Consider the following 27,897-nt stretch of genomic DNA (forward strand, 5'->3'; position numbering starts at 1 on the left):
AAATATTGACTGGCAGTTGGAATTGTCTGCATGTTTAATGAATAAACCCGGAATTGTGAAGCGCTGTGTCATTCATTGTATGGGAGGTGTTTATGGCAAGTAGTGTGAGCATCTCCATCAACTTACCAAACCAGGGAAATTAATTAAAACCCTGACATTTTCATAAACAAATGCAGATGAAGTAAATGAAGAAAACATACAGTCATTTTGCAGACAAAAGCTGTGAAATTAGGCATCTGGTCTCTTTATTTGAAGGTTAGAGTTAAAGTGAAACACTTAATTCAGGTATTTAATTGAAAATGTCCTTCTACTCTTTATTCTATATTGTGATGGGAAGAATTTGGGGTGAGGGGTGAAACTGAGGAAGTGTGCGTGTATTTAAATTGACAGAACCTGTTGCGATGACTTCCTTAGTATATTGTTTTTGCTGTTATTTGGAAAACAAACTGTTTCCCTAGGTAAGTTTCAGCAGACTGTTCTGAGTGTTAAGCGTTTGTTTAGCATGAATCAGAATTTCTCTGCTAATTCGATGCTTTGTAATTTGGAGTTCGCAGATCTCAGCCTAAAGCTCTACTAGGAAAATCCCTGTGCTGTCAGGTGAGCTTCTGTGTGGTTTTGGATACGAAGAGGTTGTGCGTTTAGCGGTGGAGGTTATTAGTAGGATGGTGCTTTGTTTCCCATACATGCTTGTGTACGCTTGAGATTTGAAATGCTGGAGTAAATATCCAATGTGTGATTTGGTAGTGTTTCATGGATAAGGAAGGGGAAGCAAGAATTACAATGTTGCAGAAAACCCAACCCAAGGATCTTCTATTTTGGGAATTCCCATCTCGCTTCCCAGCAAGTGTACAGAATCTATGGTCTGCGCAGTTTAATTGAGCGCAAATTAAAAAATACCCCTGATAGTTCTTTCTCCTGGCGGGCTTCCAGGGTTCCTGTAACCGCAGCCAGTTCGTGTCCTGCGGGGACGCTGGGGTGCTGGGGCGCAGGTACCGGCCCCTCGGCCCAGGCCGGGCGGCCATGGCAGCCTGGCACGGCGGGAGCCGAACGGGGCCGAGGCGCTGGCAGATCCCGGCGCTTTCCGAGCGGCCCGGGGAGGCGGTTCCGCGCCGACCAGCCGGTGGGTCGCTCCCTTTTGTTTTCTTTTTTAAAAGCTCCAGGTACGGGGGGGCTACGTGGCTCCGCCAACTCCCCCACGAGCGCCGCACGGGCGAGCTGGGCCCGCCGCGGTACATTCCCCTCACGGGGGGGCGCTGGCCGGGGCCGCAGCAGGCCCGGTGCGCTGAGCGGGGCCGGAGCCCCCCGAGTGCGCCAGCCCTGGGCTGGGACCCCCCACTTCCCAAGGCTCTAGGCCACCTTGGCCGCCTCCAGCACCTTTGTGCCGCCGCTCAGGGCACCCCCGGGGCGCAGCGGGGTATGCCGCGGGGGCCGGGCGGGCTAAGGCGGGACCTGGCCGGGGGGCGGCGGGGCGGTCCCTGCCCGCCCCATTGGCGCAGGGCGGCCGCAGCGCCCCCCCCCCCCCCCCCGCGCGCTGCTGTGCGGCTCCTCACGTCCTCACCGCCTCGCGCCCCCGCCGGCGCGCGGAGCCGTGGGGCGCTGACGGGCACCCCGCGCCGCCTATGGAAGCCCGCCTTGCTTCTCTCTCGCCCAATAGCAGCTGAGGGCGAACTGCCGTCTCCCAAAGACCGTGTTCTATTGGCGGAAAGCCGCTGAGCGACGCGTGAGCGACCGGCTGCCCTCCCTGCCGGTGGGCGGGCCGTTACTCGGCAGCGTTTTCCAATCAACGGACGCTCTTGTCTTGTTGTTCAGTTACCGGCTCCGCCACGGGCGGGAGCCGCCGCCTCTCAGCGGCGATGCGCCCAATCACCGCGAAGGGGGTGGCGGCCGCAGCCAACGAGCGGGGCGAGGAGGCGGGCGGCAGGTGCTGGCCGCGGGGCGCTGCGCTCTCCTCACAGCCCCCCTCCCGCTCTGCCCCTCCGGCCGGGCCGCTCGGCGCTCCGCTGACGGGCAGCCCGGGGCCGCCGCCGCCGCCGGGGACCGCCGCCGGGCTCAGGTACGGGGGTGGCCGGTGCCTCCCTCCCTCCCCGCGGGGCCCTGCCACCGCCCGCGGCTCCACCCCCGGGCCCGCGGCGCCGGAGCCCCCCGCAGATCGGCGCTGCCCGCCCCCCTGGGGCTCCGTCCCGCCGCCGCTCCCCGGTCTGAGCCCCTTCCCCGCCGCTTCTTCTCGGCGAGGGTCCCGGCTTTGCCGCTCGCTTCCGGACGGCGGCCCCGCCGCGCCTCCCTCCGCCGGCCGGCCCTCCTCCTCCTCCTCCACCTCCTCCTCCTTCTCCTCACGGCCCGGCCCTCGGCCGCGGCCCCGCCGCCACCGGCCTGTGCGGCCGGCGGAGTGGCCCTGCCCCGCGGCCCGCTCCTGGCGGCCCCACCGCCCGCTTTGTCTCGGGGCGGTGCGGTGGGCGCCCCGCGCCGCCCCCCCCCCGGCCCCGCGGGAGGTTCCGCGTCTGGGCGCGGTGTGAGCGCAGGGCGCTGGCGGTGGGGAGGCCCCGGGTGGTCCCTGCCCCGCCCCGCGGCGCCGTGGCCGTTGTGCCCGGGGGCGGCAGAGCACCGCGGCCGGTAGCGGGTTCCGGCCGGGCGATGGCGGCTGGACCCCGCCGGGGGGGCCGCGGTTCCACAGGGATCTCCCTGATCCCAGATCTCCGAGACCTACTGGCAGGGACAGGGCGGTGCTGTGCGGTTCTTTTTTTCCTCTCTATTTTTTATTTTTTATTTATTTTTTCTCCTTCAGACGCTGTCAGAGTCTAGAGATAAACCTAACCTTTTTTCTGTTTTCGTTTATTTTTTTTTAATTTTCCTGTAACGAGCCCGATGCCAACAGAAAGGCCCGTAGTTGCACGTGGAGGTCCTTCCCTTCACTCTTGTCTTGAGTATGAACGTTGCAGGCTGGAAAAGTGAGACGACCGGCTCTGAAACTGTTGTGGTCTGCAGAAACGGTTTGTCCGGTCAAGCTTTGGTGGCTTGCCCTGGGTTTTAGCTGTTCTGTTTGCACTCTCTCTTTTTTTTTTTTTTTTTAAGTTGGAATTACTTGGAAGATGCATCCGGCTCTTTTGGGATGTAGCGCGTGGTGGAAGGGGAAACTCTTCAGGGGAGCCCTGAGCCAAAGGTGGCACTTGGCTTTGCTTTAAAGCTGGTGCTTCTGCTGCTCCTGGAAGATGGGCTGTATAGCTGCTTAGGAGCTTGGTGCCTGGCAGAAAGGCCGTTTTGGACTGCTTTGTTTTAAAGGGTTACATTCACAGATTAGATTTGTTTTTATGCCGGTTCTTTTAACTTTCATTCTTTCTAGCAAAAGCAGCTGTAAAGAATGGGTGCTGTGCAGGGGCACGGGCTGTTTTTGTGTTGCTGTTAAGGCCTAGAACATTGGATTTTTGCTGTGTGACTCGGTTGTCTTTGTACTGGGGTGGTGTAAACACGTTACCGTATTACATCAAGGTTGACCCTTCCAAAGTTGTTTCCTTTAACCAAAAGGAGTTAATTTCAAGGAACTCTGTTCATCAGAAACCTAATAGCATGGTTTTTCCCCCCTTTTCACACACAGTAAGTCACTTTGTTCTTACAAACTTTTCCTTTTTTCTCTTCCGTTTCCTTTTCCTGATATGTAAAAATTCACATAATCACTAGAAATGTCAAGACTAGATTTTAAAACTTACAGTTACATTTCAGCAATTACGTAAAATAACAGTTGGAGTATGTAGGGGTAATTGCTTTTTGACAGTAAGTTCATAATTCTTAAGTTCCCCTTTAATAAGTGAAAGAAGTTGAGGCAGGTAGACTGACTCCTTCAATGCCAAAAGGAACCGACGGCTGTTTTTTTCTCATTAGTGGTAGGAGTTACTCCTATGCAAAGTATATGTAGGTGGATATACTTGATTCCTTGTTCCAGAGCTAATGTTCAAGTATAAGACACTCACTGAAACATCTTTTGACAGGAGGATGCTGTCCAACACTCAGTAACGTATTATTCTTTCTCCTTTTTCTGAAAAGAGATGATTCCTTCAACCATCTGGTGGGACCAAAATATATATAAAGATATATATTTTGTGTGTGTATATATAAGCTTAGATATAAAGGCCTTGTAAGTGAAGACTGTAGTTTTCTCACTAAGTTAGAACACATGGGCGAAAGAGCAAAGTATGCGGGTCTGACATTCAGAGTTTGACTTCAGGGTGAACTTGGGCTTCTCTAATTAAGACCTTACATGCATAAGAGGTTTCATCAGCTGTTGATGAGAAGTTGATAGCAAATGCAATTTGAGGGAGAATCCCACCTATTTCCTTTAGATAGTTCTGGTTATCGGTCTGAGGCAAACACGGTGCTTGGAACTGCTTGCCGGCCCGTTAAATTGAACTGTTGGAGCAAAGTGAAGTGAAAACTATTTCTAGCCGTACCATCAACTCCTGTCACTTACCGGGTAATGCAAGTGATTGTTTTACGGATCTGCGGGCACAAGGTGTTCTAAATTATAAAAAATATAGACAACTTCTTATTTTCATATAAGTCAAACTTATTTTCATATAAGATGTCTCGAGAAATTATATATGAGTTGGAAAAACCAGTTTGTCCAGACGTGCTGGATAAGCATGGTAGTTATATGGGGTTTTTTTGTACATTTATCAGGAGTTATGTATTCTTATTTTCTACTAGGATGTCCAGCTGTAAGACAATAAACAGTGTGTTGGCATTCAGGTAGCTGTAATTAGCCTTCAAAGTTTACATCTAATTTCAATGAATAGGGAAGTTCACATGTAAGGAGAAATAATAACTCGGTCTTGCTGCAGGCTGAGACAACCATGCATTGGTTAACAAGTTATGAAAATCTCTCTGCAGTCAGAAGAATTAGAAACTTTGTTTCCTTTTTATTAATCCTAGGCGATATAGAAGAACTGCGGAAGGGTGAATTTTCCACCCTTTCTGACTCTCTTTTTTTTTATGTCTTACTGTGTGCTGTTGAAAAGGGTTTGCAGCGCCTGTTACTGTCTGTCCATTCGTTGTCTGCTTATGCTATACGCAGCATTACTTGCACTATAGCATCTGTTAATATCAAAGATGGATGACAGCTAAATATGTCACTGCAAGCGAGGGATTTGCTTAATGTATTTGGATGCCATCAGGATTCTCTGTGGACGTGGAAGACACTGTTTAAGTATTTGTAATCTATTTAAGAATCAAAGATGATTTGTCCATTTGATGCCCTAGCAAACTGAAATCATTGAATACTGCAGAATATTGGCAGAAATTGTGTCATTTTGTATAGGTTTAGTGATATTAATGCCATGTTAGCATTCTCAGTACTTAATCGTCGTGGGATGAGAAAGGTGTTTTTCCATTTTCAGTATTTTTCCGTAAATGTGACCATTGCTTAGTAAGATTTTTTTTTTTTTAATCTTTGTTTTGGACCAAATGTGTTCATTCTTCTCACAACCTATGGATATGGTCACTTATTACCATGGCTTAATTGAAGTACTTAGTTTTTTTCATGGAGTAAATTATTCTCTTTTATAAATTAAACAGTTCCTCAATGACATTCTTAGTGGATGGCTGCTGACATAGGAGAACACACTTGTATTCTGTTGTAATATTTTTGTGTAGTATCAGATCCTCACTTGGTCAGTGTGTGCCTTGGTCATGGCAAAAATGACCTTCAACGAAATTTTTTTCTTTTTCTTTGCTGTTTCAGAAGGCTCATGAACAAGCCACAATTCCAAGTTTCTTGGAAAATACAGGATTGTTCTTTTGTTTCCTAAATCTGTTTGTTATAAAGACTGTGTTTGAATACAGCCGAAGAAGACCAGGTTGGAAGCTGATGCTGTGTTAAGGTGATTTCCTGAGGTGTTCTGATGTGCCTTCACAATTTCTGATATGTGTTCAGAGTAGTGGGGAGGATTTTGATGAGTCTCTGTGGGGTTTTGCGTTGTAGATAAGACGTTCATATGAAGTTTTCCACGTTCTCGGTTCTGTGTTGGCAAAACAAGCAGTGCAGCTCTGGCTGTGCTGTATGTGGTAGGGTTTGGAGCGGTAGCTTCCAGACAGAACTAGATAAAATTGAGCTGGGAGAGTTTAAAATTGTCTAATGTTACTTTGAGGCTGATGTGAAACTAGCTTGGATTTCTGCTGGGTTTTGCTTTAATTTAGGGTTTAAATTGTCGCTCCTTTCAGTTGCAGTTTTGGTTTAAGAGCGTGAAATGGCTGTGAGATGAGGTAGGCACCTCCTAAGTGAAGACTTTGGGGTTCCCCCCTGCTTCTCTCTGTGCAGATGAGGAGTTTGAGCTAGTTACAGGTGCAGCTGAGCATAGATACTTCTGCTGAGGTGCGCTTCTGGAGCCACAGGAGCTGTGTTACCCTTCTTGGTCCTTTCTTCCGCCTGCCGGTTGTTCCTCTTGCTCAGGCTCTTCCCGAGTAGATAATTTTCTGGCAATGCAGTTGCTCTTAAGCCTGGAATCTGGGTCAGTGTGTCACACCCACTCTAGGCAGGACCTAAAGCACCTTGTGCAAAAAATGCAACCAAGATGTTGATTTTCTATTGGCAAAGGAGTCAGAAGCACTTAAGACAATCGAATTTGTTGAAATTCTGTCTTAAAAAAAGCTGAAGCAACCTAGAGAAGAAATTGAGCAAGATACTGAGAACATTGCTGCAGGCTTGTAGTTCTGGCAGGTTTGTCGAAAGACGACTGTTGGGAATTAGTCCTCGTTAAGGTATTAATCTGATGTAGGAATTAGCTTTATGTACGAAGTGGTGCAGTAATCAAGTTTTCTGAAATGCCCATGCTTTCTGATAAGAATAATGGACTGCAGGTTACTTTCCAGTATTTTAAGGTTTGCAGCACTCTTGCCTTCTATTTGGGTGTTGTGGGTTGAGACTTTGAATTCTTGTTCAGACTGGTCAGGAATACATAAAAAAGGTATTTTTTTCTACCTCGTTTGCTCCAGGTCTGGGCAGGAGGTTTCTTCTTTCACTGTTGTCCTGCAGTTTGAAATGGTGAGCTCCTAAATCCTGTTCCTCACATTTCAGCAAAGCGAACCCAAAGTAGTTTTGCGTACCAGGCGTCAAAGATCCAAGTCACGGCCGAGCTGCTGAGAAGCAGCAATCCAGGTTAATTGAACCTTTTTTTTTTTCTTTTTTAAATACTTCTATAACCTTGCAGTAAACATAGCGAAGATAATAAAAGACAGCAAAGGTAAGTATTGGGTGACGCAGCAGATGGAAGTTTGTAGGACACCTGGTTGAAGGGTCGGCTCAGTGGCGGTGTGCTAACGGAGCCGGGTGGTTGTAGTACGGCTTTATCTTGCCTGTTCAGTGTAACGTGGAATTTGAGGAGGGAGACAGTTGGGTACTGATTCTGAACTTAGAAATAAACATTACATGTTGACTACCTTGCTTCAGGCGATAATGAACTGTTTAAATTTCTTACAGATTTATTGCTCTTAAATCTAGACACTTTTTCTGCTTTTAAATGCTGTTTGTGATTAAATAATTTTGCTGCATTTTGAAGAAATGTATGAATAACTGTACACTTCTATAGCTAAGAGGATGTTTTGAGGGAAAATTTTATTTTTCTTTAATGAGCTACATATGCTGCTTGATTTCAAGTACAGGAGAATCTGTAAATCTGGAGGAGCCTTGTGGAGTGTAAAATTTAATAGAAGATACTCTTAATTTGGCAAATCCCAAGCACTGTAGATCTTAATCTGCTGGGCTGGTGGGTACTCGCTGTGCCTGGATGGGAATGTCTCTTCCTGTCTCTCAGATCTTGCCTCTGTTATGTTTACTTAGACCTTATGAAGGATATACAAAACTTAAAGCAATTTGGAGTTTAAAAACCGTAATGAATTGAATACATAAATAATTTTGAGGAAGAGACGTGCGTTTAAAATTCGCGCTGTAATCTTGCAGTCATTTCAAACGGGGCTGAGCGGTACCACAGTGAACTGCAGACTTAAGAGTTCTCACTCTCTTTGTCTAAATGCTGTAATCTGATTCTTGGGAAGAAAGGAAAGTTGTCTCAGCTATGCTCGCAACATGTAATTCTTCCCTAAAACTAGTGATGTGTAATTGCCTATTTAAATACAGTCTCGATGTTTTGCAAAAGTTTGTCTTTTGTCCTGTTAAGTAACTTTTGATAATGCCTGATCCATGAGAATCTAGATATAAATTTGAGTATAGTTGGCTTACTGAGAAAAGTAGTAGATGGAAGTAGAAGAATCCGCCCTCTATGTTCCAGCCTAATTAATCAAAAAAATGCCATTTCAAATAAACACATGAGGTTTCCATTAATATTTGTGCACAGTACTTAGTAGTCAGATAATGAGTCAAGAGTAAATGTAAGGAATTCTTTCATGAGCAGCGTTCTTACCTTGTCATATGGGAAGTGCCTCAGAAATACTGAGTCCGAAGAAGTTAATTGAGACAGACTTAAAATCTGTATTTTGGTGGTTTTGGTTTCATCTTGTAACTTTACAGTGTGTTCAGTTAAGGATCAGATCATATTTTTGTTCCCAAATGGAACTTGCTTTTGTTGCCAGTTTGGCAGGGACCTGAAGCAGGCTGGGGCGAAATGGGGGCGCTCCGGGGGCTGTGACGCCTGGGGCAGAGGTTCCCCCCAAAGCGGTTCTCGGAGCCCTTCTGGCAGAGAGCAGCGGGAGATAAAAACTTGCAGAAAGGCCGTGAGTCTTGATTTCTTGTGATGCTACTTGGCTGTCTGGCCCAGTACCCGGTGCTCCTGCTGAGAGGGTGTGTGTTACTGCAGGCAGGGGGGTTGCTGCCCCCTCCCGCCCTCCGTCAGTGCCCGGCTTGGCCTTGGCTCCCTGAGAATGGGTGTAAAATTGGCCTGATTGACAAATTAATTGGAGACAGTGAGATAAATGGCCAAGTTCAAGTTCTTCATTCAGGTTTTCAGTTCTCCAGGTGCTGGCAGAAGTAGTTTGAACATTTTGCCCACACCTGTGGGGAAAACAACGATGCCCTACCATCGTGGCAGGCTTGGAAGAGGAGGTAGCTCCAAGGAGGAGCTGTGGGTACTGCTGCAGGGACAGGGCAGTGTGAGGTAAGCGGTGAGGTCAGAATGGGTTTCCAGGGTGCTGAACATTCCACAGCAGTCTCCAGCGTGGGCGCAGTGGTAGCTGTGTGGCAGTTTGCTTGGAGTGATGCTGAAGTAAGGCACGTCACGTCAGCTGGTCGGCACCATGGCCAGGTAATGAGGACAACTAGTGCTGTCCATCCTGCCCTGAGATGGGGAATCCTGGGATGAGTCAAACCGCTCTTTTTCTAGTTATTTTTGAAAGGTTGGGGGAGGTTTAGTAGTTGTATTTGGCTGCATAGACCTGAGTTTTCAAGGGGGATTGCCAGGTAAGGCAAGAAGACGGAAGGTTGAACGATTTGGGTGTTGAAACCAGATTAGGGATTTTGTCACCGTTGATATTTGGATTCCCGTTGTGTTTTGGCTGTGCTGCCGGGCTTTGATTGTGCCTTGATGCATCCAGAGGGTTACAGTGAAAAATGGTGGGGGAAAAACAGAGGTTTTAAGATTTTGTTTTTATGATTTAAAAACCTTGCCTAAGATATGGCATGTCTCTCTTATCTTTCTAAAGTATTAAACCAGTAAATTGCCTCATAGCAGCTTTCTCCACTCAGGAGTAGAATGCACTCAGAATTTCTTCCCCAAAGAGGGAGCTGCTATGTTTTCAGCATTGAAATGAATAATTTGTTATATATTAATGATTTTTGTACTTTGTGCTGGAAACGACATCTTCTTTATGTCTTCAATTATCTAAGCTATTTAGATGTGCCTCATTTAGATCTTCTCATTTTATCTCCTCTAATTTTTTTTCCTCCTCAGTATCTGGGATTTATTACACTTCCCTGACTTGGTTTGGTGTGTGTTGTCCTTAGATGGTCTCCTGCAAGGGTGTATAATTACTCACTGTCCTTAACTTGGTGTAACGAGCTGTGGAACTTAATTTTCTTAACTGCTAACAGCAGTTTTACTGGTGTTACAAGTGCAGTGATGTTTGTTGTCTGCATTGATTAGATTAAGAGTTGGTAGGTTCAGTGTTCTGTAATAAAATGGAAATTCGATTGAAGAGCACCAGTAACCCTCAATCCATTTTTAGGTGTGTACGGGCTCTGGTTTGCATAGGAGCTAACAAGCTCTCCTGTTTGGGGAAGAGAGACTATGTTGTAGGAGGACAATCTGTTGTAAGCCTGCCTCCTCAAAAAGTTCAATCCATTCAGATTATTCCTATAACTGTTTTGGGTGTTTGAAACTGTCTCTGTGGCGTGATGAGGCTGTGGTTGGAGATGGTGGCTTTGCCCTCTTGCCATAAAAGTCCAGTCCATGCTTGTGTTGAAGCATGGTCATGTAACCAGAGTCAGCTCCCTAGTCGTTTTGCACTGTGGCACCACAAATCATCGTATTTGGCACAGGAGAAGAACAAATGGCCATGGATGGGAGCTCAGTAGCTATCCAAGTTGGTACTGCTGTGAAATTTCCTCTTGCTTCAAACTGCGGCCAGCACTTTATTCTGTGAAATTTTGATGGCTGCGGTTCCTTTTCCCTTCAGCGGGTGTGATGCCCTTGCCGGTGTGCGTGCCCACCACCCGTGCAAGCAGGTGCAAGCGACTCTGAGTCGGCAGCAGGTTGCAGGGTGCACTCGGGAGGGTATTTCCATGTGTCTTTTCTGCCCCTTCCAACACAACCCAACTAAAATCTTGTGGAGTCACTGTGGATGCTATATATCCTCTTCCCACAAAGTTATTTTTGCTGCCTCTGGCTTCCATGCAATGGTTTTGTCTACCAGGCTTCCAACGCCTGCTTTCTCTTTTTGTGTTATAAGCATATGTTCCAAAGGGCATTTTCCTTTGTCTTTTTGAATTTTGGTCATCTGGCTTCAAGGCCTTTGGGGAAAAAGCTAGTGGGAGTTTTTGTGGGGTTGATGGTGGAAAACTGCGCCTTTGGAGAGACAGGAGGTGGTTCAAAAGCGGTGTTTTGTCTGTTGTATGCGGTGTAATGTACATGGTAGCAGGGCGTGAAGCACTTGGGTAGAAGTTTACCTGTAGACCTGGTGCCTTCTTTAAAGGGCTCCGAAGGTACACGCATTCTGTTTTATTGAAGAAACTGATAATCCCAGGGAGCTTGTTAAGTTTGTTTAGCAAGATTAAAGATGGCCTTCTAGTGTTACTGTACAAACAAAGTGAGTCCTCTGTCATAAGTTCTGCTGTGTTTTGGCTGTTCAAATCCAGATTGGTAACGGAGGGTTTATAGCAAACCAGCAGGACTAGTTTGCTTCACATCTGCGGACATGTGCCCTGGGTGTGGATACAGGATTTAGCTCCAGTGCTGGTGCCTAAAGGCAGGTTTGTTGTCACTAACAGTTGCTACCTTTAGCCAGAGTTACCCCCCCTGACTCGAAGGTGGAGGAGAATGAGTTGGCATTATCCACTCCTCTGGGATCAGTAGTGGGGGAGCAGTGGGGAACTACTTGAAAGTCCCAAATCCTTCCCTGGAGGAAGGATTCCCAGTCCTGAAAGTCCTTTAGCAAGTACAAGTCATTGATCTCAGCTGGGTTTCTTGGGCTTTTCTCTGCTGCACAAAGGTTTCAACCAACAGGTGTAGGATTACAGTCACAAAAGTGTCTTGGTTCACATGAATTTTAGACGGGAAAGTCACTTGTAAAAAGTCATTGAAATTAAAAACTCAGCTCTTTGTGTCTGGAGATCATCCCTTGGAGGCAAGTTTTAGTGGTTCCTTAGCATGGTTGCAAATTAGAAGGTTTTCATAGTATTCCAGGTTGTTACTCTGCCTTACAAAGAAACAGAATGCACCCAGCTGAGAAAAATACCTCAATACTTCTTTTCAAGAACTAATAGGGGGCTTAGACTCCGCAAAATCATCCTTTTCAGTATTAATAGTGGTGAGAGAAGAGTGTGTTCGCGTTGTCACCATCCACCCCGCTGCACGGCAGAGCCATGGGTGAAAAATGCTTTCAGTGTTCTCAGAACAGTGTGCTTCTGCTGTGAAATCTTCCCCAGTGATGCTGGCGAGCTGATTTCAGCGCTGTTTTATCGAGGCCGTCTCCTGAAAATCCTGTCAGGAAGCTGCAGCATGGCTGGGCTGCTGTCGCAGCCCTGCGCCTGTCCCGCCGCCCTGGCCTCCTGTCCTCTGACAGGTAACAGTAAATACTGCTGCTTGTAATCCAAACCACATCAGTGCTGCTCTGTGCAAAGTAGTTGAGGGGGGGGGGGGAAATACCATTTTCTCCCAAAGCTTTCTCTGTGGCTTGGGTGTTTCAAGCTCCTTGGGGCTGGCGGGGGGAAGCATGTGGCCGCCTCTCTGGCTGAAGTAGCTGAACTGATTTTCCCTTCGCCTGTGCTCCGCGGCTATTTTTTTGTAAGAGCTTAATTAGTTTAGTGAGATGAACATACATTGCAGCAAACATTATCTAGCGTAGGTGTTAAGATGTTCCTTAGAATAAAGAGATGGGATTAAACATGGAAAAATCCGCTGTGCTTTGCGGTCTTGTTCTACAGAGTTCCTGACTGCCGAGCGACACTGCTTGCACGTAGGCCCTTTAATTAATTAACTAAACTTTGCATGAAGTAGTTTTTTATTTCCTCCCTCTTGTTGGAGCATGAATTTTTGACTATTTGCTCCCAGTTCATTGAATAAAAATTGGAATCACTGGAGATGGTCTTGAGGGAAAGATGGGATAAAACCTGGCTTTGACTATGTTTACCCACGACTGGGGAGGGGGGAAAGCTGCAAATACTGGGAAGGCATCCCTGGAGCAGATGGTGCTGGCACGGATCCTCCTCAGGATGGGATTCAAGTTCCTTTCCCCGAGCCATGTACTCCCGATCAGCCGGCGTGCAGTGCTGCTGCAGAGCCTCGCTCCTCGCTCCGTGCTTCCTGGCTGGCTGAACTTGCCTGGCATTTCTTGACCTGGTTCAAAAATAGCCGGAGTATTCTCAGTAAGGGTACGTTGGAACAGAGGTTTGGGGGTGGTTTCTGCCCGTGTCCCGCTGCTCCAACAGTCACTTTTCTTTTTCTTCTGACTCTTCACCAGGATCGGCTGTATTTTCCTGGTGAACAGTGTTTTTCTTCAGTAGTTTGGAGGAAAGCTCTGGCAGATGGAGGCCTGGAGCTTATCATCTCCCGTGGTTCGTCTGGGGGGCAGGAGATGCTGTTTCCTCTTTTTGTATTTCTGCAAAACATTGGTGTAGTAAATAGTTCTTGTAGGTATGGGTCAAGTATACTTCTTATCTTCAAATGCTGACCCTGAAATACAGCAAATTGTTTTTTCTGTATGGCAAGACTGGAAATGTCTTGGGGCATGGCCACCCTGGAGATGGGAGGGGTTGGTTAAAGGGCCTTTTTGTTTTAAGGCTGTAACAATTTCTGTTGGAAACACAGCTGTTGGAATATCTGTGGGGGTGAAGGGAGTGAACAGTATCTCTTTCCTCAGTCGGTTGTGCTCTGGGATCTTGTGCAATATTGGGATTTATAGTTTGATGTTTATTACGGAGCGTGCCTTGCACCTCTGGCTCCTGGCTTGGGAAGAGCTCTTCGGTCATCGCGTTTAGGGGCGCAGTAATGCTGCGGTTGAGGAGGCAGCAGGCAAATGCTAGAGGATAGGATGAGCGTGCAAGAGGCCCTGATTTTATGCATGAAATTCCTTTAAAGGCCGTGCTGAGGAGGGGCTTAGACTCGCAGACCATAGTTCGGAAACAAATTTTATGTAAAAGTTACTCTGAAAAGTTCTAAAATTTTCTGTTCTTTAGAATTTCAAGTCAAAACTGTTTGCCTTTGAGATTAAAAAATTGTTTTGGCCAGTTAAAAGTGTAAGAGAAACCTTGGTGACCTGCGTGTTGAGTATCTCCAAATTCATATCTGGTATTTGTTTTAATTATAGGAGGCAGGCAAGAGCATCTGCTGTCTCTTTGGGGGAGTCTGAGCTTTATGCCGTGCATGCTGATTAAAACGCTGATACAGCACTATTTCTCTATTTTGTTTTTCCTAACACAAAGAGTACTTTTAGTAGCATCTGGAATACTTCTTGGCTAGTTTGAAATCAACTGAAATGCAAACATACTTTGCTTGTGATTTAGAAATCACGTTTGACATCGTGTTGCTGCGCCTTTTATTCCTTAGAAGCCCCGTGCTGCCCTCCCGTGGTAGCGTGAGCGTATTGAACGTGCCGTAGCTGCTTTTCGGACATGGAGGATGTTTTCGTAGTTGTGTTTGCAACTGAGATGCCACTAAAACATTTTATTTGCCTTGTAAGTTTCTAGCATAATCTTACAAAGGTACATTTTAAAAATTGTGATCTCATCCTGAACTTTTCTGGATTCCTACACACACACACGCACCCAAATTTTGAAGTAAATTTAAATTGAGCAATTTTGTTCTTCGCATTGAAAGATGCATTGGAATTGTGTATCTACATTTAAAAGTTTTCTGACACTTTGTTTTGTCTATGTACGTTGCAAATAACGAAGTGTAGTGAAGTTATATTTAAAATCCCCTAATGTTATGATTTCTAATGTAACCTAGCATGTGGATGAAAAAGAATGTTGGCCAGAGCTGTTGGTTTTGAACCTAGATACAGACAAGGATGAAACATTCTGGTGGAAGGCTTTGAGGGACAGCTAGTTCTACACACGCTAAATAGATGCTGAAGGTAGCGGGGGGTTTGTTCGTGACCGCCGTTCTGATGAGACACAACTTCATATGATGAATGGAGGGGGCGATGTCAAGTCTACAGTCTATATTTAGACCCTATCCCATCTCACAGATGATACCGGTATCAGGAGCTCCCTGATACCTGACCCGTCTTAGGGCCCTGCTAACAAATTGGTGAAGTGGATTTTTGCTCAGGAGCTCTTCATGTTAGAGGGTAATACTTACAATACTTTCTGGGGGGAATAGGGGAGAGAAATGAAAAATACATCCGTGTCTTTTTGTGAAACCCATTAAAGCAAGTAGAAAGAAAACAAAGTTTTTTAACCAGTGTGGTTTTTTTCTGCCCCTTTTCTTTCTTTCTCCCTTTTCGTTTCCTCTCTTCAGGCGCTGCCGCCGTACTAGAAATATGGGGTCGGAAAACCCGCAGAACCCTGGCTGTAAGATCATGACCTTTCGTCCCACCCTTGAGGAGTTTCGGGACTTTGGGAAATACATTGCTTACATGGAATCGCAAGGAGCTCACCGAGCAGGGCTTGCCAAGGTGAGTTGCCCCAGGTTAGGTAGTTGAAAGCCTCCTGAAGGCTGCCCTCCCCAGGCTCGGCGTTGTCTAAGGTGCCTGTGAAGCGGTACCACTCACGAGCAGTTTGCTTTCATGTAGTCAAGCAGAATGTGGTTTTGAAAATCGTGCTTGCAATCTCTGTTTCCGTCTACCGAGAGAGGAAAAGCAGCAGAGTTGCAGGCCTTGCATAAGGGTGAAAAGAAGCGTTTATTTGCAGAATGTCTTTTCCTGATCCCTAAATGGAAAAAAAGGACGTTCCCAGCTCCGGTGGAGATGAGTTGAGGGTATTTCCACGTCCTTGTTCTGTTGCTGGCCATACAGACAGGCGTAGCCAGGGTCCTTGAGGGCTGGGGCTGTGAGTTTGCAGCTTCCCCGGAGTGTCGGGTAAAGCATCAAGCTTTTGAAGTCTGCTCAGGTTTGGATGGGGAAGAGGGCCTAAATCTATCTGTGTGAATGGGTGCAGACTTTTTACTCCGACCTTTTTAATATTCTGGGCTACTACTTCAGGCTGACTTGAATCTAGACCTGTAAATGGGTGGTGTACGTGTGTGCCATTCCCAAAATACCTGAAAGCCTTTTTGACCTTTAGGAAGCAGTTCTCCAGCCTGCTTGAAAACATCATTCTGCTTCCTTCCCATCAGCATCTTTACACTGAAACTGATGAAACATTGTGAGAACTTTGCATGTGAAGCTTCTGAAGTCCAGTACTTGATGTAGAACTGCTTGGAAAAATTCAGGACTAGGTGATTAGAAAGAGTATTTCTGTGCCTGTGTCATGTTGCACCATAGGCTGAGAGGTCATTTATTCTGACAAGGTAGTTATGTATGGTATTTAGCAGAACTTAATAAAGCTGTTAGGCATGTAATAATTCTTATTTCTTCTAAAACACAGGTCAATTACTGTTTTTATTACAGTTCTAAGTAGAGCTGGGTATTGATAAAAAGCTCTCTGTGAAATGTTTCCTTGTCCACTCAAGTGTACTAGCAATTAAGTTCTGTGAGTCTGCTAGGGTAGATTATTAAAATAAAGGTTGTTGGTGAATTCCAGATGTTGTAAAGAAATTACTCTACTTGTAGGACTACATCTAAGCATTTCAAGTTAATTTTTGTATGTCTCTGTTGCAACTGCAGTTCAGAGCCTTGTAATGGATGCAGGGCTCATCATATCCTGGAGGAGCCATTCCCACAAAAATCAGTAACTTGTTCTCCAGTTCCCCTAACTTTTTTTGGTTAATCCTTACAGCAAATTAGATTGCAGATATTTTATTTTTTCATTCCACATGCCCGCTGAATGTCCTACTGATTGTTCTCTGATCTTGAGCCTAGAATTGTTGGCAGCCCTTCTGTTTAAAATCGCAGCTTTTTCTTCCAGGTTCAGCACTGCTTTGCAGCAGTTTTTTTGCGCAGCCTCCAAGAGTGAGGAAAGCGTCTGGATGTGTTCCTGATGGTTTCCTTTTATTCTTCTCTACCCCTTACCCCTTTTCGTTTAAGGAGTTGGTCCCTGATGTGTCACCTACAAATACAGGAACATCAGCAGCACTAATGCAACAGGATTTTCAGCCTTCCTAGTTAGAAAAAAACCCTAAACAAATGATACACACACCCCTGATACACACCGCCCTCCCAAACTCTACCCCCTCAAGAAAACCCTAATGTAAGTCATCTTCTAGATGGAGTAGTTGTTTAGACTACTGTAAAAGGACTTCTACATATGCAACATACTGATAAAGCTGCTGGAGTCTTCAGGAAGCTCTGTGGAATGGTAGGTGAGAGAGGAATGCTGTTCTGGAGGGAAAGCATGTGCAGTCCTTCTGGCATGCAGTGTATTTCCTTGGTATAACTATCTTTTTATCATCACTGGCCGCCTTCTGTGACACTGTGCTGGTGGGATTGCTAGCAGGCAGGCTGTCAGCCCTCTGACTATGCCAGCTAGTCCTGTACTTCAGCAGATGCAGAACAGGTGTCTTGTCATATGTGTTGGTTATTTGAGAGGCTGCTGATATCTGATAACCTGCAGCAGCAGGATGAAATGCCTTCCACTTAAAACAGCTTTTTCTTCAGTTGAAGTTGTGTTTGCCTGCTGTGAACATGGTTTGTTTTTGTGTGTGTTTTTTTCCCCTCCCAATTCTAGGTGATACCTCCTAAGGAATGGAAGCCCCGAAAAACCTATGATGACATAGATGACATGGTTATCCCAGCCCCTATTCAGCAGGTGGTTACTGGACAGTCGGGCTTATTCACCCAGTATAATATACAGAAGAAACCTATGACTGTGGGAGAATACCGGCGTCTGGCTAATAGTGAGAAGTATGTTGGTCTTAAGTGATGCGCTTTCGTTGTGAGTGGGGGAGTTGTGTGGAAAGCCTTTCTTTCTAGAATCAAGCTGAAAAGAAAATGCAGCCTTGTTAAATAGGAAGCATTTTGGAGGAAATTGCTTTTTCTTGAAAGCTTACATCCAGAATCTCAAACAAGTTTGTGGGTTTTGGTGTATCTTAGATCTTTTTCTGGGAGCTGACATAGAAAGATTCTTCAAAGTCAGTATTTGGCTAAGAATCTACCTGGAAAGAATGGCTTGGGACTCAAAGGAGAGTTCTCAATGTATTAATGGTTGTTCTGGAAAATGGGTTTCATTTCCCATTCAATCCAGAAAATTTCTGGAAAATGCTGAGGTAGAAATGCAAATATCATGGGGTGCCTGAGCCATTATTAGTAACGTGAGTGTCTTCCAAAGTGCCTGGGAACTTTGCAGAGCGCTTCAGTTAGCTGGGACAAGCCAACTGATACCAACCGCAGTGGCATCCTTTTTCCAGAGTCACTCTCTTAATGCTCTGGGGTACCTTGTGTTTTAACTTGAGCAATGCTGGCATTATGCAATCAACTTTGAAATACTGCTAATGCAGCATACACCTGAGTGCTTTACCTGCCTTCAGCTCCCTGTGTAAAACTGCATCTCAGGTGTCTTTAGGGTGGGCATCTGGTGCTTCACGTAAGTGCACATCCTGTTTGTCAGTGTGCGCAAAGAGGTTTTGTAGAAAGGTGTAAAAGGCAATACATGGTATTAATCTGAGCAGAATTAAAAATGAAGTGCACCTTCAATAACCTCCTGAGTGTGCCTACTTTGAAATGCATGCTTCTTTTCAGTCATTCATCCGTCTGTGATGAGTGTTCCTTAGGTGGTCTTACATTCTTACCTTTTCCATGTTCTTATCAGGTATTGTACTCCACGCCATCAAGATTTTGAAGACTTGGAGCGCAAGTACTGGAAGAATCTCACTTTTGTCTCACCAATTTATGGGGCTGATATCAGTGGCTCACTATATGATGCAGTAAGTTAAATGCTTCTGTTTTATTTATTTTAAATATGGACACTGACTTCCTTGTTGCTCTTTTCTCATTAAGGAAGAGTAATTCAGTATTTATTTGATTAGCAGTCTTAAAAAAAAAAAGTAATATCTTTATTTTTCCCTCATTATGGAAGTGTGACTAAACTTTCCACCTTCCCCAGAGTTTTAAGGTAACAGAGTCAGTGGAAGCTGTGAAAAGTTTAGTTTTACTAGAAAAATGAGGAAAAAAGTAATTTAAATGATTTCTTACAAAGCGTGTGGCCAGAAATTGTATCTAGCTTGCAGAAAAGTTTGTTAAAAAAACCTGGACTGGTATAATGTTGTGCCCAGATGTATGTGATGGCATGCAGGTAAATTAAAAGTAAGCTGCTGATCCTGATCCCTATTATGCTAGGGTTTGGGTTTGTGTTTTGTTTTGTCTTCTTTATTTCCTATTTTTAAAAAGGGGATAAAATAGCTATTTCTGCTGAAGCATCTTCGAGAGCCAGAAAAAAGCAGCATTTTAAGAAATTGGGTGCTTAATCAAAAATACTTTTGATTCTTAACACAACGAAAGTATTTGCATTTGGATTTTTCCTTTGTAGGCAGCTATATTGGGATGCAATGCACCTGTGCGCTAAATTATTTTACAATTCAAATTGTTTAAGCTTTTCCTTTGTGAAATTGCATCCTAGGCTTAAAGTAACTCTGTTGCTGTTTCTTCTGCTGTAAATGATAAAGGTTGCTTATCTTCTTGCTCTGTTTAGGCAGATAATTTAAAGCAGTGCCCTTTCTCTGTAGTTTCCTTTTGAGGGGAAGGTGGCCCTTTTTTGGAGTGTTGTCTGATTGTCTGCAGTATAAACTGAATGTTAATGTAAGAGTTTATTATCAACATGGTTTAAGATGGAATTATTTGGGATACACATAGATATCTGAGGTCTTCACAGCCATGGACATCAAAGTTATCCATAGTATTTGGTACTTTGATGAGAATTTCACATTCTTGTCCATGATATGACCAAGGGGAGGTGACATAACCAGGCACGAATGCAAACTTCAGGAGAAGTAGCTTCTGCAGTGTACTGAATACACATTGTGTTGCCTTCTATTTCCTTCAGGTTCCTATAAGCAGAAATTAAGTAGTTGAATCACCAGTCACACCTAAAGAACATTTCCTATTGCCCAATTACTGACATTGCTGCAAGTATTGAGGTGTGAGAGTCATGAAACACATTCTTCCTCTGCATTGTCTCACTTTTCATCTCGCTTTTTAGCCATTTCCTCCCTGCCCCTGGGTGATTATTTTTTTTTTCAGGTTGATGTAGAAAGTTTCAGGATTGAGCAGCCTGTGTTTCACTGTCCTGCAGTTACTCCTGCAAGCAGCATGAAGCTGGGATTGCTCGCATACTTACCAGTGACTTGCATGCGTGTTAAGTAGGCTGGGGAAAGGGGTGTGAAGCAGACTCTTGGTTTCCTTTTGGAGGCTATTACTCTCGGGTCATCTCAAGGTTAGAGATTTATACCAGTTTATGCGACTTCACCATTTCATACTGAAGTAGAGAAAGCCAGCTTTCAGATGTAGAACATCTTACTGCTTTTTCTGTTTGAATGTTGACAACAAGAAGGCTGTCTTCCCTGCTCTTTCTGTGAAGCACTGAGCTGAGGTACAGGTCTCTGCCACTTTGGCCACCTTGAAGTCTAGCTGCTATGTGTTCATCAGGTGAAGAACATCTGGATGGAATATATCATTGAGAGAAGTGTATTTTACCCTTGGTTTATCTTGTGTTTAGTAGTAGAACAGTTATTTAATAGTAGGGTATTGCGTAGTACAAGTGCCTCTTCAGAGAACACATTTAGTGAGAAGTTAGCAATCAATTCCTTTGCCATGAAGTAGCGGTAAGGCATGCTTTTCATGGTTATTGATGAACATTAAAAGTAAGCGTTCTGGAAGGAGGTGGAATTAAATTAACACAAATAACACTAGGATATCCACGTTTTAAGGCATTGAAAGGAAGCTGTGGGCTGTTACTCTGCTATAGCAAGTCCTGATCTGCTCCAATACAAACCATTTATCCCAAATTACAGGATGTGGAAGAATGGAATATTGGCAATCTGAATACCCTCTTAGACATGGTGGAACACGAGTGTGGCATTATCATAGAAGGTGTAAACACTCCCTACCTCTACTTTGGGATGTGGAAGACAACGTTTGCTTGGCATACAGAGGACATGGATCTCTACAGTATCAACTACTTGCATTTTGGGGAGCCAAAATCCTGGTAAGTGACAGAGCACTAATAGATGGTGGCTGCGTACCTTTGCCCTCTTCTTAGAGACCACTGCAATATCCTTTTCTTCACATCTACCTGATCCCATTAGGCTTACTAATCTCTCACTTCCTCCTTTTTTTTTTTTTTTTTATTTTATTTTTTGCTCCTCTCCTACTCAACACTTTCTTTCATGCTGACTTGCTCAGAGGCCTAATTCTAACTTTCTAGAAAAGCAGTAGAATTAGGGAGACTTGCTGACACCATGATTAAAAACAGGTTTCAACACTTGGGGATTTTTGAGAACTAATGTGCAGGAGAGCACTCCCACCAATATGGGAGAGCAAATCGTGATGGGAATGTGTGGTTGCTTCAGATGCACTTTAATAATGAAAGACTGTTGCACTTGGATTGTGCTGTAGGCAGGAAACATCTGTTACTTTAAAATTTCCATTATTTAAATGTGTAAATATGCTTACAACTCCAGGGATAAGGTAGGTCAAAGGGTTGCTTTTTCATGGTTAGTTCTTAGAAATTCTAACAGTAAGCATTTTTCAACATGGCTGATGCATAGACTGGTTGGAAATAACTTTCCACAAAAATGACCAGTAGATAAGGATGAAATTAACAACCTGAGAAATCTGAAATAAGTTACCAAGAGTCTGTGTTCTTCTTTCTCAAGCCTCCTACTTAAAAGTATAACCACAGAGACTTAGCAACCCAGAAGAGCTTTGCTGAAGATCTTGATGTGACTAATAAATATTGACATTTGCGTGCAAATTAGAGCTTAAATGTCATTGTGAAGCTGCTGTCATTGTGCCCTGGCAGTGGCAGACGAGATCCTCCCATCTCTCTGTGATATGAGTCCCCAGTGACACCAAGTATCTCCAGGCTGTTAGTGCCTGTGGGCATATAAAAGCTACCGACAGCAAAGAGGCTGTAATGAATGGATATAGTGTTCTTTTAATCTTGAAAGGGAGTGGAAGGGAGGGGCTGAATCTGTAACATCCAGCTATAGTCTTAATGTGAATTTAAAAAATCTTTCCAACGTGTCAGAAAATGTGTTTCCTCAGCATACCTGATCCTTAGTCTCCCCCTTTCAGGCAGATGTGCAAGGAATTTGCAGAATCTCTTATGCTACCTCTGTTTAAACAAGCTTGATCTCAAGAAACATGTCTCTGGCTTACAAATGAAATGTGACATGCTCTTAGTTTAGATGCTGTCAGGTTTTTCCTTCAGCTTCAGAAGTGTTCATTCAGAGCCCTGTTTATTTGGTTCCTGTTCCCAGTAGATGGTGCCACCAGCACGCGAGAAGCACTGCCTCTCCTTTGCCCATACAGCACAGCGACCACCAGCAAAGCCAGTGTAGCCTTCAGTGTGGTGGTCTCAGCATGTCAGCACCAAAGAGCTGGCTGCTCAGAGTTGTACGAGCATCTGACCTGACGTTTGCGTTAGGGTCGTGCGATCATGGCTGCCTCTGACTGCTCCTTTCCTCCCTGAGTGTTACAGTTCTGCCTCATCTGTCATCATCTTGCGTTTTGTTCCGAGCCCAGAATAGGGTTATTGCTTTCAAAAAGTGGAAATCGGAACAGATGACCTTGAAAAAAGAAGCTGGTTATGGTATGAAAATAACGGCTGTTCCGCAGACTCTCACATTGTGAGCAACAGTTACGAGAACAGATGCTAAATGAAGTATAGATGAAGTATTTCTAGCTTGACCTAAACTGTTTTTCTGCTTGCGTGCATCTTAAGAACATCATGAAGTTGTTTGGTTTGGTCATGTTTTGGGGGTTTCTGGTGATTTGGGTGTTTTTTGAGGTGGTTTTTTTTTTAATACTATAGATACAATGTGTGCGTATCTTCACATACTGTGTACATTATAAGATGATAAAGTCATTGCATGAAGCTGTTGCCTCATCTTTACTAAACAGAGTTTTTTCCTTATGTCTTTATGTTTGCTTTTGTTTCCGTGGGGAATACAGATTGCGTAGTAGAGAAACAAACAAACGTCCAGACAGGAAAACCTGAAACAGCTTTGTGTAGTGTGTTTGTGTGAAGAGGTTAAGAATCAGAAAGAGGTAGAAATTGTAGATGGAAACTTGTATCTGGCACATATCAGATCTTACAAGTTCTTGGTAGCTCTTATTTCTGTCTAATCTTCTGAGGATTTTGAGGAGATGCTGGGGAACACCTAATATTCCCCTAAGAAGGGTTTCAGCGGTTGAAATGTTCAGTCACTACTGCTTGTTTGGAACAGAGAAGAGAAATCATAAAAACCTAAAAGAGCTCAGGTGTTGCTGGTTAAAAATCAAAGCAGGAACATGCTCTGCATCTGGTTGTTTTTTGGTTGGTTGTTTGGTTGTTTTTTTTGTGGGTTTGGTGGTTTTTAAAAAAGTATTTACTCAGGAGGGGATGATTTTTAACCAACCATTCTGTGTTTGTATAGTTCTTTTACAGTAACTGGTTCTAGAAACCTTACACAGCTGGGGGAAAACAAAGGATTTTGAGGTCATACCATGTTTTGGGCAAAACGTTTTCCCGTTCAGTGGAGTTTTTTTTTAAATAGATGACAGTGTGTAACAGAACTAGATACATTGTGACAGGACGCCATGCTGGTTTGGCAGCCCCCCCCCCCACCGTTCCCTTAAGCATAAGGCAGGAGTATGCCGCTTGCCCGAGTCGTTTCTTCCTTGTTTTCCACTATGACAGCTTCTGCTGACGAGTTCTCACGCTCCTCTCTGAACAAGCATTGGCTTGGGAAGAGCGAATGTGAACCCCTTTGAGCAGCCCCGGAACGCTCCGGGTACCCGCGATGACAAGCCGTCCATCCCGGAGCTCGGCTGGGGGAGCTCTTGGGCTGCGGTGATGAGATGCCGGCGGCGCAGCCTGGCTTTGCTCAAGGATGGCTAAAATGTTAGTTCTGTTTTTCTGGCACCACCTCTGCGGAAATTTCCCAGCTTCCTCCATCCTTTTTATAGACTCTCTGACTCTGACAGTGATCATCTTAGAAGCACCTCGGGGAATAGCAGGAGTATGGAGAGTTACGAAGTCTACCGGTTTGGGGCTGAGCTCTAAAATAAGATGCAGAGTTATTGTTTGGGCTGTCAGAGATATTTATATAGTGAAACCAAGCACTCTGTGTATTGGTAGTATTCTACTTCAAAATTGTGTTTAAAACCATAACTCTTTCTTCATGTCTCTCATAAATTATCTTAGGCTACTTTATTCCAGGTTGTGCGACAGAAGCCCTGCTTTTCAGGGTAGCGTGTAGGAGTGGTGAGAAGCCACCAGCTCTGTTTCCTTATGAAGGCAAGGTGAGGAAGGAATCGGGCCGATTGAGGTTGCCAGACCTCATTCAAGTGTGTTCTACAAGAAAATTCAATGTTTATTTGCTGTGGAAGAGGTGAAGTACCTTCTCGGGGAGGTCTGGGTGGTATGTTTGGACCATGAGAAGCCACCTCAGTGGACAGAGATAAGCTGAGACAGGAATCTGGCTCATGGGTCAGGGAGATAGTTATTGAAGTATTATTTTGTATGTGTCTCTCACTTCTGTCTCTGGAATTTTGGGTTATACCTCTTATAAAACAGGTGCTTTGGGGGCTGTTGGGATTACAGTTAAAATAAATGTCTGCACCTCAACAGCTGAAGGTGGCTTCTTTGTATAACCTAATGAGCATCTGCTTCGTCATACAGCTCCTTGATTAATGTGTGTCTCTGTCACTGCAGAGAAGTCCTGCTGCCAACACTTTCTGGTGCTGTTTCTTTCCGTAAGCAGAGTAGAACAGGCTGCAGCAATATGAGTTGTCTACACAGAGTTGTGTCTCGGGGGGTGCAGGGTGAAAAATCGTTCAGTGCTAAGTGAAGTACTTGAGCAGTAAAGGGTCATCCAGTGATGAGGGAGAGGAAAGGGGGTAATGGAAGACAGCTTTTTTTTTTCCTGCTTTTCCCATCTCACGAAGTGATTTATCTATACCTGTACATTGCAGTGCATTTATTTGTTAAATTCTGTCTTCTTGTATACCAAGAAGAATGAGCACTGTTATATATCTTTAGCCGTAATGACTGCTGCTGCAAAGATACCTATGCTGCCCCTTTCGGGTTATACTTGCCTCATATTGAAGATGATAATCTCTTCTGATGCACCGTTTCTCAGGCGTATGCATCTGGTCTACATTGTAGTCACACTGCTGTTGTTTTTTAGCTGGAAAATCAGTCTGACAGGCTGAAGAGGTAGCCTGAAAGGTGTGGGCACTTTCCATCAAAAATACCAGGAATTAGGAGCTGTTGTGTAACTTCATGTTAAGCTTCTCGGGCAGGGAGCTGCCAGATTGAGTTGCTTGCTTGCTTGCTTTTTTCTCAGATGACAATAAAATGTCCCTCTCCCATTAGTAGTTTAATTACAACCTTTTCATAGTCTCTCTTGATTTTGCAGCCTATATTAAACCTCTTGTGGTAGGAGTTTTTACTGTATCAATTATACATATTATGTATAATTACCTTATATGTTCATATGCTGAGATCTAACGTAAGAGCATATTATCAAAAGATGCTGACAGAAGACTGATTTTTATAATGACAGAAGCAACAAAACTGAATGCCAAGCCTCATACTTCATGGTTATAATAGCATTTTATTGAGGAACGTATGCTTCTCAGCCCTTGCAATTTCAAAAGCTTATTTTTAAACACTGCGATACTCCACCATCACTTCGTTTCATTTCTATAAAAATGTGCAGTACCTACCTTGAGGGCTTGCTGTGGTAGGGAAGTGCTGAAGGAAACTTTAAATCTCAATAATGTGAATTTGATGGATATATTTTGGAGGTGTAATGTCTCTATCTTGTTTTGTCAACACTGCAACACCTGACTGGGTAATAAGGTTATTTTTCCTCAGATATTTTGTGACTGATCTTGCTGTATAATATTTAATATACATTCTGTAAGTACTAATGGGATGTTATACTGTATTCTTTCTTTTGGAAACTGCATATGTTAAACCAGAGTGACAGTGAGGATGGTAATTGATTTTTATGAAATGTCCCTGTTTCCTTATCATGATGGATGCTTAATCTCATTTAATTAAAATAAGGAACCAGCTTTAGCTTAAAGTTATATGGTCTCCTCTCCAAAACATTCCCTTGCTGAAAGTGGATCATGCATAATCTGTTTGACTTTGATATCACAAAGTACACTTTATGCCAGAACAGCACTTTAGGCAGAACTAAGGACGAATTACCAAAGGAACTTTTAAAATAATACGATTAGTTGAAAGCACTGGTCACAGATACAATTACATTTAAAAAAAAAAACACTTCTAGAATTCTGACTTGTAAAAGTCTAAAGACTACTCACTTGAAAGTACATAGTTACCTGAAAACTTGGTTGGTTAAAGTGTTTTAGAATTTCTGCTTCCATTCCTCCAGGTATCTAGCAAGGTTCCCAATGTCGGGTAAGTCTGTAGGAATCGAGGAAAACAAGTCCATCGAAGGACTTGCTTGTAATACCTACAGTTTAATAAATTTGTAGTATCTGTAACTGATGCCACCATCAACAGGGAAAGCTTACGTTTTTTAACAGTGATGTGATGGGGAGATTTAAAGCAAGACATGATTGTTCCCCTGGGAGAGGATTGTAAAAGGAGCGCTCTGTATTCTTGGCTGAAAGCATATACTAAAGTAGCTGCAGATATGAAGTGCTGAGAATCACACTGCTGATTTTATTTTTCATTGTTTTATTTTTCATGTTGCTCCCTTCTTAGGGAACATTGCAGCTGTCTTAATCGGTACTTTTGTCCTATCCTTCCCCCCAGGGCAGAAAACGTTAGTCCCTGGAAAACTATCTTGGAGAATGAAAATGACCTAATACAGCCATGGAGCTTAACTCTTGCAGCTTCTCTCCTGCCTTTTCCATGCAGGATGCAGGGTCCTTATCCCCATTTCCCCCACGTGGCATGCTGCACCATCCCTCTGCTTTAACACACTCTCACATATGTTGCAGTTTGTTGGGAGCTTGATGTAATCTCATTTAAAGCAGCTGGGTTTCATGTTTGATACTGAATTGTGTGGCCGCAGGGGGGAAGGGCACTTGTCCCTTGCATCATTTATTGCCTTCTAACTATTACACTTCCTTAGGAGGCCATTGCATGAGGTGGTTGAGTTGCTGAATTGATCAGATGTGATTATAAGTCTTGATTGTTGGGATCTCAGTAGCCCTTGCACCCTGGAGATCCTGTGAGTTTCTTGAAGCTAGATTACCTGGGATCACATGTGTGTTTTGCCCTTGAGGGAACTGAGGACTCTGAATTTGCTACACTCTGACTTTTCATTTTGCTCCATATGGATACTTTTTTTTCCCCTGACTTTTCCTGTTTCTTGGCGTTAGGGGAATTTAGAAGAAGACTGCAGCCTTTCCTCTCTTGATCCCCCAAGGTCTGCACCAGCCTTCCATACAAAGTGTGTGAGGTTGCCTTGCTCTTAAATGTGTGTGCACGTTTGCTGTTTGTGTGTTCCACGCCTGACAATAAGAGATTTATAGGCTTGTTGGGGTGGACTGGGGGAGAAAGGAGGGGCAGGGGAAGGCCATTTGGCCATGATGGACTCCTTGCAGCTCACAAATTTCCTTCCTGCCTCTGCTATCCCGTGTAATCTGTTTTACAGCTCTGCAGTTTTGGACGGAGAAAGAGTAGAATTTATGGTGATGGTTGATTTATAGATTAACTGCAACACCATTTGCTCTCAGGCAGATTTGGCAAAGCAGGACCCTTTTCTGTTGATAAAGGGATAGAGGAAGGAACAGTGATATTCATTAAAAGCAGTAAGAGGAAAGTGAGATGAAGTTTGGCCAGGCCAAGCAGCTTTCCACTCTCCTACCCCTTCCAAAACTGTTAGGTGAAAGCTGCTTTGGAATAGGCTTTCTGCATTGAGAATCCACGTGCATGTTGATTTGCTCTGAGATTCATGAAAGGAGTGATATATTGAGATGCAGAGTTGCATCCTCCTGTAATTCACTGATAAATGAGAGCAG

At 44.3% G+C, this 27,897-nt stretch overlaps 1 protein-coding gene across 5 annotated transcripts in view; it reads left to right on the plus strand.

Annotated features, from left to right (window-relative positions):
* The first annotated feature begins 747 nt into the window (after positions 1-747).
* The window catches only part of KDM4B (lysine demethylase 4B), a 92,047-nt gene continuing 64,897 nt past the window's right edge, over positions 748-27,897 (plus strand). For 2 of the 5 annotated variants that reach the window (XM_080382512.1, XM_080382513.1), the window contains exons 1-5: positions 748-2,053; positions 15,111-15,267; positions 17,417-17,592; positions 18,497-18,611; positions 20,694-20,887. In XM_080382512.1, the coding sequence (XP_080238638.1) occupies positions 1,854-2,053; positions 15,111-15,267; positions 17,417-17,592; positions 18,497-18,611; positions 20,694-20,887 (842 nt within the window). In that variant the 5' untranslated portion in view covers positions 748-1,853. Of the gene's footprint in view, positions 2,054-2,096; positions 2,988-6,794; positions 14,324-15,110; positions 15,268-17,416; positions 17,593-18,496; positions 18,612-20,693; positions 20,888-27,897 lie in introns of those variants that run through there. The other 3 variants (XM_080382511.1, XM_080382514.1, XM_080382515.1) reach the window with 3 other exon arrangements.

The sequence above is a fragment of the Falco punctatus genome (genome assembly GCF_963210335.1).
Source record: "Falco punctatus genome assembly, chromosome: 4".
Taxonomy (NCBI): domain Eukaryota; kingdom Metazoa; phylum Chordata; class Aves; order Falconiformes; family Falconidae; genus Falco; species Falco punctatus.